This window comes from Caenorhabditis briggsae, assembly GCF_000004555.2.
Source record: "Caenorhabditis briggsae complete genome, chrX, whole genome shotgun sequence".
NCBI lineage: Eukaryota > Metazoa > Nematoda > Chromadorea > Rhabditida > Rhabditidae > Caenorhabditis > Caenorhabditis briggsae.
The window spans coordinates 11,200,773-11,211,682 of record NC_013491.2 but is presented as its reverse complement, the minus strand read 5'-3'; the positions used below and the strand labels follow the sequence as shown (position 1 = coordinate 11,211,682).

General features: G+C 38.3%; 1 protein-coding gene across 1 annotated transcript; it reads right to left on the bottom strand.

The window, feature by feature from the left end:
• Window positions 1–668: 668 nt before the first annotated feature.
• On the bottom strand, window positions 669–10,032 carry Cbr-ctbp-1 (the record flags this gene model as incomplete). Its single annotated transcript, XM_045239772.1, has 10 exons — window positions 669–1,273; window positions 1,325–1,462; window positions 1,498–1,595; window positions 1,645–1,899; window positions 1,956–2,146; window positions 2,197–2,466; window positions 2,938–3,212; window positions 8,287–8,361; window positions 9,406–9,637; window positions 9,874–10,032. The coding sequence occupies 10 exons, from the start codon at window positions 10,030–10,032 to the stop codon at window positions 669–671; spliced, it is 2,298 nt and encodes a 765-aa protein (XP_045095513.1).
• Between the last annotated feature and the right edge of the window lie 878 nt (window positions 10,033–10,910).

Sequence of the window (10,910 nt, the reverse complement as noted above, 5' to 3'; positions counted from 1 at the left end):
AAGTTATAGGATTTCCCAAAACTTACATAAATTAAAATGTTAATTAAAAAATACTTTATTCGTATTGAACTGATTTCAAAATCGATGAAAATGCAAATCGGAAGGTGATGGTAGTCAGAAATTAAGAGAAGAACTATGAAAATGCAAATTGTTTGAGTGTGGAACTGTGAGAGGGAAATTAGGCGAAGTTGGTTTCTTTGAAGAACCGGATACTGCATATTATACTTTTGAGGCAAAACATATTTTTTGAAAATTAATACTGTTAGATAAGAATTATGACTGAGAAATAACAAATGAGGTACCATAGGAAAAATGCATGTCGTCAAAATGCTAATTTAATGGGATTGAGAAGGAATTTGAGAATTTAGTGGAGAAAGAGGGGATACTGTAGTTTCAGAAGTATTATGCTGTTTTGAGAAAATGAGAGTAAATTTGAGAAATTATTTTAAAGCTCGGTGGAAATGGTTTCATCAAAAATAGAGTCGTGGCAACATTTTGTGGGGAAAATCGGAATCAAAATCAAGACAGTTACAAAAATTGTTTAGGGGATGTAACACAGTGAGATATCGAGTATATATATAATTTTAAAAAGTTGGTAGTAAGCCAGTTAGAAGATTCACAACCGCAAGAGTTATTTAAAAATTTCAAGAAACACAACATTGAATAGGTTAGATAGCCAATGGCTGCTCGTCAATGTTAATTCGGTTTCCGTTATTCAACCCGACACTGATTTCCTCTGGCTCTGCTAGCTGCCCAATATTCAACTCCTCTTTCAACTTTTCCGCATCTATCACCTCCATATCTTCCATATTCTCATCACCATCGGACTGAGCCTTCTCCTTGTCGCCACTCTCGACACCACTGTCGTTGGTTGACACACTGCTATCGCCATTTGGTGCGATGAGTCGCTGAAGGAACGTCATCATTGACTGCTTGTCGGTATCTCCCATTTCTACCTCGACTTTTGTTGCTGGAGACGACGGCTCCGTTTTGACAACGACACCATTGTTGGTCGGGCTCACTGATGATTTGTTAGTTGTCTGTGGACTTGGGCTTGATCTACTTGAACGGTTAGCAGGTGATCCACGTTGGGCATTTGCAGCTTGTGCCGCTGCCAGAGATGATAGAGCAGCAGCAGGATTGAATGGAAGTGCACCATTGCCCATGAACGGGTTGAGAGCTCCCATTTGAGCTCCCATAGCTAGAAGTGGATTTGGATAAGGGAAGTGAGGGCTCATAGACATTGGCGGGAAGTTTGGCAAACCGGGAAAACCTGGAAAAAACCATATGGTAATCTAGTGTACGAATTCAGTTAGGAACTTACCCATATTGAGAAGTGGATGAGCTGCTGCACTGGTTCTTCGGTTAACTGGATGACCATTTCGCATTACAGCTTCTTTGTTAATACAATGTGTTAGGTCTTGTGGACACCGGCCATTGATGGCTTTCCGAATCTGAAATACTTGTTTTAAAAAATCTCCTTTTGAATTGCCTCACCTCTTTTGCAGCCTGAATTCTGAGCTCCTTGATTGCTGTTTCTGTCATCCATGCACAATGTGGAGTATTTATAAGATTGGGGCACCCAACTAAAGGATCTGAACAAAAAAACGTTTCTTTAATAATCTTCGCTCATGCTCTCAAAACGTACTTAAACAATTAGAATCAAAGCGAACATTATCGTGTACATCCAGCGCTGCGCCTTTGACATGTCCGCTTTTCAACGCGGCGGCCAAATCGTTTTCATTAATCAAAGCCGCATGACATGTGTTCACAATATAAACTCCTGGCTTGCATTGCCTCAGCGTATCCGCACATATGATGCCACGCGTCTCGTCGCCGAGCTCACAATGAAGCGAAACGCAGTCCGAGCGGCTCATGAACTCGTCTAATGAGAACACCCTGAAATATTTATGGGTCTTTGTCGTTGGCTGTTGGTGTTTCACACTAGTCCGCACCTTTCAAAGCCAAGCGCTTTGTCTTGGCCGTCTCTTGAAAACGGATCATAAAATATAATATGAAGTCCGAACTGCTTCGCTCGGAGACCCACAGCTTGCGCAACATAACCACATCCCAGAAGTCCGAGAACACTGCCTCGCATTCGTTTACTTCCGGAAGCGTTTTCACGAACCTGATCAGCTCCAATAGTCTGAAAATGAAAGAGTGATATGAACAAAAAGATTGCGATTTTCGAATCACCTTTCTTGTTTCAGTATAGGATTTAGCGTGCCAGTATGTTCTACGGAACATGTTTAGAATTAGAGAAAGTGTGGTATCAGCTACATCTTCCACATAGTCTCCTGGTGCATGACAAACTGCAATACCCAATTCAGTAGCAGCTTTCACATCAATATTATCAATTCCATATCCGATACGAAAAACAACTTTCAGAAGTTTGAACTTTTCCAGATCCTCCTTTTCAAGTTTAATGGAGTGATACATTAGGGCAGCAACGGCTTCGTTCAATACCTGCAAAAGTTTTTAGTTTGGTTCGATTCTGGTTATACAGACTTCATTTTACTAAATTACATTTTCAAGATCTACAGGTGTTTTAAGGTTCCCTTACCCCAAAAAATTTGTATCTAACAATAGCTCTCATTCCTGGCAGATGTTTCTCTTCCAATCAAGCTCTGGTAAATATTATTCACGTCTTCTTCTTCTTCTTCTGACATATAGCTTTGTCCCCTCTTTCCTCGCGCCAAAAAGGCAATTATTGACTACCCCCGCTTAGTGGGCTCACAATGAGATGAGGACGAAGTGGACCCCTAGTTTCCTATTGTTTTCAAGCTTCTTCCGCTCGTCTCCCTCTCTCTTGATTGACATTGAAGAGCAACGAAATTGAATTCCATGGGAAAAGGATATGACGGAAAATGGGGAAATAGAGCAAAAGAAAAAGGCAGTATAGTCATTCTGTTGACACAAAATTTCGGGAATACTCACCTTTTCGTGAATTTCCTGCGTTGACTGGGCATCACAGAAGGCTACAGTAGCCACGTCTTTCAGAATTGGCATTTCAACTGAGCAATCTCTACCATCCAGCAAGGCGACTAACGGTCGAGAACTTGACTGGCCATTCATCCTTGTATTTGTCACTGAAACACATTTATTTTGAAATTTTAATAATGACCAAAACTTACTACTTAATATATCGTGAAGTGCTTGCTGAGGATCTGCTGATGTGGGATGATTAGGAGTTTGTGGACTTTGAGCTGGATCTGAAAATATGCAGAAAACCATTTTTCTAGAAAACCGAAAATCGCGGCATGAAACACAACTAATACTCATAGTGAAGGGCACTTCTGAGATCCTGCTCTTTCTATATTCAGGATTTTCTACACACTCCTTTTCCTTTCCCATTTTCATCATGTACCACTCATTCTTTAATTTCATTGCTACCCTCCATATGACACGCGACATGTCGGCGCCGTAATGAGTAGAAGATTGACCCCTTCAAGTTCCGGAGGAGACACAGAGGTGGTTTACATGGGCCCCATAAAAACAGATGGCCGTGGTTTTGAAGAAGAAGATTGGTGCCTTTAACAAGTCGAATTACTCCCCTCTGTGGATACATATAAAACACTCCCCATGAATTACTCTCATGCATTTTTCAGGTATTTCTAAGGTATTCTGTCGTGGTGTTGGACCCTCTACCTCATCCAGAATATTCTTCTTCTTCGTCTTCTTCAAACTTCTAAATAGTGGCGGCCCTGTGTCTCTTTCTATATGTGGAAGAGAATATATGTGTGCGCATGTGTGGCGTGAGGCTAACCAGTATTTGACATGAATTAGATATGTGAGCAACTGCGATGGGAAAATAGTGAAGAAGCGCTCCGGACGATGTCTACAACAACAGCGGCAGCGTGCCATCACTTTTCCTTTTTTGTGTCTTTTCGCCTACTTTGGTTTTCTTTTTTTCCAAACCACTCCATCCCTTCAACTTTGTTTTCATCTTGATGGGACTGGTCAAAGATAGCAAAGGGTTCCAAAAAGAGTTTCCAAAAGGAGTCAGAATATATTGAAAAGAGACAAAAAACGAGAAAAGATGACTATGGGGAGAAGGGGACAATAAGATGGATGAGTAATTGGGTCTTCGTGTGTCCGAACGTTTTGCTTTAAACACTACAGATGCTATCACTTACTGCGTTTCCGTTTCTGGGAGCCCTGAGGTTTAGTACCATTGCTCTCGCCACCCATTGTGGAAGATGGAAAGATAATTGGCGGAAAATAACCACAGGTTACGCACAAGAAAGAGAAGAATATTCAAATCTAAAAAGAGCAACAGTGAAAATGAAAAAAAGGACGAAAGACGAATCAAAAATGAAAAGAAGGACATGAAACAAATCAGAGGCAATTATTCTGTAGAGGGAGAGAGAGACCATTTGAATGAATTGAGAAAGGAAGTAAATTGCGGATGACTTGCATACTAGAGAGTCGGTGAACAGCAAATGAAACGAAATAAAATGATGACCGAGGGCGGTTTGGTGCTGGTGGTGCAGATGTCGCACAGAAGAACAAAATACGGCTGTGCCGCTCCGGCAGGTGCTTGATGTGTTACGCGCCATTAGTTTTGATAGTCCATTCCACAACCGTCTCGGTCGCCAGAAAAAAAAACAAAAAAACAACAGAGAGATGAAGAATTAAAAAAGAATGCAACAGGAATCAGTGAATTAGTATAACGACCCAAAAGGAGTAATATGTTTTTTTCACTTCGAATAGAGAGCGCGTGAAGGAATCTTTATTGGGTTCTTTGAATGGGCTGTAGGGTGTCGACTCGCTGTGTCTCTCTTTTTTTCAAGAATTTTGAAATTTGAAATTCAACACGCTATATCGTTGAGCCCACATTTTTTTCCTAGAATAATAGCTACTAAGAAAAAACTAAAAAGAAAGAATGACTCCTATTAAAAGTGAAGTTTTGAGGAAAAAGTGAGGTTGGATGTGTCAAAGTCGACAACGATAGAACAAGAAGATGTAGAATGGGAGAAGAAGGAGCGGAAGGAAGAGAACGACATGATGTCCATATGGAAAGAAGTCGAGTCCCGCATGTGTGATAAGTTGAACCCAGAGAATGGAAGAGTGGTTGACTGAAGCGGACACTTGTCGGAAGCGCTTTCTCCGAGCTTCCAGTCAACTTATGTAATAGGAGGGACAGAAAAGTAGAAAAGGACAGAGAGAAGGACCCTCTTGGCTGCTTCCTAATTAGAATCACTCATTGTGGCAGCAGGGAAAGAAATTTTTGAGAAGATGTTTTTCGAGAAGAGCTGGATCTACGACTCCTTTCAATTGTAGAGTTTTGACAAATTGTCAAGCTGGCGCTCATGAAACAAAATATAATATATGGTTTGTACGAGAGTGAAAAACCCACATGGTCGTTTTCAGTTTTTGATATGTTTTTTTTTCAGTTGAATCTTTCAAACATCAAACATATTCACACTATTCTAGAAATTGTGAATGATTTTTTGACGATGATCCATTGATCATCAGGAATAGGAGGGGAAAAATTGACTAAACGTTTTTCATTAAATTTTAAATTTGATTTCGTATTTTGGAAAATTGAGAAAAAAACATTAGGAAATCGTATTAGGATTTTTAAAGGATTCATGGCATGTTTAGGATTTTTTCTGAAATTATTGTTGAAAGTTTCTTAGTTCGTTTTTTACTGATGTTTTAAAAAATAATAAAACTCAAAATGGCTATTTTCCATTATTGAAAATTATTTTTCAAATTTTTACTTTTGGAAAGTATGCTGAAAAATTCTGCCTGGGCGACAACTTGTCATATCAGAAAACAGAGAAAAGAGACTACAACATCTTGATGAATGCTGTAACGTGACTATGTTTTTCAAAAAATACCATTTTCAGGGCAATACTCAAAAATTGAACTGTTTGTTTGAGAAAAAAAATTCAAAACCAAATGCCAGGTATCTACCAATGATTGACAAACTCATTATTTATGTTTCGAGCAAAGTCGAAAAAAACAGAAAGCTGGAAACGGATGCTTTGAACTGAGAAGTGTGGTTCAGCACCAACCAACTACCCCTTTTTTCTTTTTTCTTTCCCTCCTTTTCTCTCAATTTTTTCTTCTTTTGCCCCAAAAAAAAAGAGAATTCGAAGAAGTTGTTTGTTGCGCACAGATATGTGGCCTCCGGATTCTTCATGAGCTTTTGGAAGTATTACAATCTGCGGCGACACGTCATTTAAGATGAAGGAAAAGGAAGAAAAAGAAAGAAGAAGAAAAATGGATGGAAGATTCAACGGCTGTTGGCATCTGGGCTAGTGATGGTAGTATTGATGATTTTGGTCATGATGATAATGGTAGTCGTGATAGAAAAAGAAAAAATTTGTCTGAAGTGCCAGGACCCTACTCAATAATAGGGGCGGACGCTAGAAGAAGTCGTCGACAAATACAAGTCTGATGGGGTTCATGAAAAAAAGAGAGAAGCCAGAGGAGAACAAAATAATATTGAAAAAAAAGAATGGGCTGAAGGAAGAAAGAAAGAAGACAGATTGGATGAGTGCCGACTTCATTATTACAGACCGAAGCAGTCACAAAACGAAAAAGCATCCTTCTGGCGATGTGTTTGAAAATAAGATAAAAGAAGATGTGCGGGTCCCGAGCGACAGCAAATAGGAGGAAAGCAGAGGAAAAGGAAGAACTCTAAAAAATAAATTTATTCTGCTCACTTGCACCTTCAGTCGCTGACTTCAGAATCAGAGGAAGGGATAAGATGGGACAGCTTCTTCCACAAATGGCGTTGAAAAGGCAGCTGGCTGTATCTGGGTCCCTCCATTCCCGAATTCCCCAATGACGAATAATACAATTAGTGGAGGACAAGAAGACAACAAAGTATCACGCACTGAATATAAATGTTTCTGCTCTTTCACTCCTTACCGTTGAGCCACGAGACTGAATCAGTAATGGATTTTTGAGATCTTCTCAAACTGGAGAATTGTTTTTGCCGTCAAAGAAATTCAAAAAAGAAGTCGTATTGTGTGCTGAATAATCTGGTCTTAAACCGTCTTTGGTTTGATTGGGAATAGGAATTAGAATCAGGAGTTCAGAAAAAAGAAGGGTCAGATTCAGGATTGACACCGGATAATTTCACTATGTCATAGACATTAAATAGAGCAAACAAACAAACTATGAACAGCTCTAGGATTCTTCAAAAATTGCAAACATGAAACTGTGAATCCTATGAATCTGCAGGTATGAAGAACTACTAAAACATTCGTATACACTAAATTCATGATGTAGCTAGACTTGAATAGTGAAACGATGGAAACATGATTTCCTGCTAAGATTTCGTTTTATGAATGTTCACTTGCCATAGCCGATGAAGAATTTTTTATTAAAACATAATTGAATTGATACCGAAGACGTTAAGTACCCTTATCACTCACCTTTATAGACTTCAAATCGAAATACAGATCCTGCTCGCTTTTTTGGAGGATACTCGCTTTTTCGCGGCTTAAGCGGGGTCATTTCGAGAATAAGTGAAGTTTTAGGAAGGTCTAGCAAGAAGAACTGAGAAGTTGTAATCTACCGTACGATTTGAAAGAAGGCGGATTTGATGCTTACTATGGTCTTATCAGTTTGCCACTAATCAAATGATTTCAATGTGGTGTGGGAGTAACCGTAACTTGCCAAGTTGATTGATGAGATAAAGATATGTCTTCCGCAGTTTGGGGAAAACTAGATATATAGTTTAAAAGTTTTGAACAACAAGAATATCGTGACCACACGCAACAAATAGAAAAAAAAACGGGAGGAGACTATGTGTCAGAAGGGGTGAAGGTAATGAAGATCGCCATGTAAGATATCCGGTTCGAGTGAGAAATTGGCAAAGTAATGTTTCACACGCTCATACCCATTTTTCCTATTTTCATTTTAAACATGTACACGTTTAGACATCTGACACGACAATTGAGAGCAAATGCAACAATGAGACAAAAGGGTCAAAAAGAGTAGAAGGACGCCCCGGAGGAAGATGGAGAGCGAAAGGAAGAAGAAGGCGGTGAATAAGGAGCCTTTTTCGCATTTTATGCTCCAATAAAGTGGGACAACGATGGTGCGTGTCTTTTAGGAGTAGTGGTTCGTTGAAGAAGCCTCCCGACGGCGCCAACCTCTTTGGAAATTCCTCTTCATAAAATGCATTCGATATGGGTATCTAACTTGTTGACAGCACTCTACCAATTTCGTTGATAGATTTACTTTCCGGTTTTTACGATTCTCAGAAGTACCCTTCTCCGGAATGGCAGAGAGAGGGAGCCTATATCTGGAAATTAAACTAACCAAATGATGGTGTCGCGGATAGAGGATAGTAATCACGGAATGCTCGACTCTTTTTGGCGTATGAAGGACTGTCTCCTGTAAATTGGATAGATGAAAAGATTCGGCTGACATTTTGCTATGAATGAAAACATAAATCTGAACGGAGATTTACTAAGATTAGATGGTGCCCAAGTCAAGCTGTTTAAGCCTATGGACGACGACGACGTAAATTTATCTGGTATCGGATTATATCTAAATGCGTTCAGTGACGTCTAAGCCGTTTTACGGTGTCATGAACTCCTAAGTCAAGCATATTGTTTTTTATTCTCTGCAAAACTAAAGACTGATAATAAATTTTGGATCGAGGGAAATACTTGATTTGAAAAACTTATTGTTTTTTTTTAAAGCACCGAATTTTGTAAATTTCGAACGTTTAGGTCAAAATTCATAGAAGCTGTTGAAAATTTTGAGCGACAGGAACTTCATGAATATGAAATGCTATATAGTGCGAATAATTGGAAATTGACACCGCTTTTTGATAGATTCGAAACAAGTACTTATTTCAAAAGGGGTCAAAATTTTTCTTCAAAAAAGTTTGCACTCATTTTCGGATAAAAATCATTTTTGTAAAAATCAAGCTACAGTATTTCCTTTATAGAACCTCTGCCTAAACTTTGAACTCAATTCTCTCGATTCTTGTGATAGATATCAAAAATGCGTCAACAGGTAAATTGTTTATCATAATATCTTCAATATTCTATCAGCTGACAAACTTTTGATATCTTTCACAAAAATCGAGATAATTGAGTTCAAAGTTGACTGTTGGATAAGCTTCTATCAGAGGAAATACTGTGATTCCAAGATTGAAGTTCTCGAAAAAACATCCTCTACATTCAAAAAATGTTCAAAAAGTTAACAGAATAGGTTTTGTCGTTTTTCACTTTTTCCGACATATGTTTCACATTATGGAATATGATCCTTCAAAATTATTACTACCCGATTTTTCGAAATTTTCGAAAAAGAGTCTACACTACCAAAACTCATAGATCTTTTGTTCTCAACGGAACCAAACTTTCTCCATATTTTTAAACAAAATACAAATATTTTACCACTTAGCTGTCAATAAAAAGATACACATACCTGATGGCGATTCTGGCCTTGAAAACCTGGCAGGAATGTTCTGTTTCCTCCGTCGGTCACTATTTTTGTTTTCTTTCGGCGGGAGTTCAATTTTTATCTGCTTGTCTACCTGAAAAGTTCGGAATTTCAGAAACAGCTTCAATTCATGACGACTGTTTACCGTTGGATCTGGAACTGGGATATCTCCTTCCTTCTTTTCTCCTCCTTCAAAGTGTGCTGAGCAGATTCGAAGCTAGAAAAAGGGAAATTAATGTTCCGAAAATATTGAATTTTTTCACGAGTTCTATTTCTCACAACTGTCTGTATTGTCTTTGTGCTTTGTTTTGTATAGTTTGAGTTTTTATTTTGCTTTCAAAAATAGGCGGAGGTTTTTCTACTCAGACTCCAAAAAGGCAGCGGACCATGCACAACGGTTTGCACTATAATTGCTACATACAATAGATACAGAAGCGTTGAGCCAGTTTTTACCTGTGAAACTACTGTCTCTTCTGTCCTCCCAATTGCTGTCAACCACCTCTGTCGTAAAACAAGCGGTCGTTTTGGTATGCGATAAAAATGACGATTATCTTCTAAGCCACGATATCGAGAGCGAAACTTGCAGTTTGGAAATCCACAAGTTGTTGGCATTGCGCGGTTCCGCCACGAAAGCGAACAGAAGCAATAACCTAGATAAGCCACAATAAAGAGAGAATTCACAAAAAAATCATTGAAGAACTCAGAAAAGCGTAATTGAACTGAACTCATTGATTATAATGATAACCGACGAAAAAAATAGATAATGATAAATACGAGTGTGGAATTGTTATGAATGGAACTGTCTGATAAGCGAGTGCCAGACAAAGAAGCAGAACATGCACGGGATGGAAAAAATAGAGAAAACGTTTTGGAAGTATGAAAACTGGATCAAATAAAATACTCAGGACTTTTCAAATTTCTAAATTTATAAGTTTTGAAACAATTACTAATTGAATTGAACTATAACAAGCAATAATAAAAAATGGGAACATTGAAGTTTGTAGTAAGAAATTAAAACGAGGTTTGTTTTAGAATACGGTAATTTGAAAGTCACAATTGCTCATTTAACAAGTCAAAACATCGTTTTCCACTCCAATTCAAAGTTTTCTACATTTCTGTTCCGCTAGAAATACAACGCAAAATAGAAAACACAAATTGTAACTTTTGAGAATCAGACAGAATTTATCAACTTTAAAAATTGCAGAAATCGTAATTCTTTGGTAAACAAATGAAAAGCATTTGAACAACAGCTCATGATTTGCCTCTTCATTCAACGGGAAAAAAACTTGAAATTCTTGGAAATTACGAAAAATTCAAAAACAGTTTACCAATCCAAAACTCAAATTGTTATTTTTTCGAATTTCCAAGAGTAAATAGTTCCTACTCATTCAAAGATAACTCTTTGCAAAATGCCTCTCACGCCTATCGAATTATTCACTTGAGTAGTTTGAAGTACTACAACTTTCAGATCATCATGGTCTATCAACTCA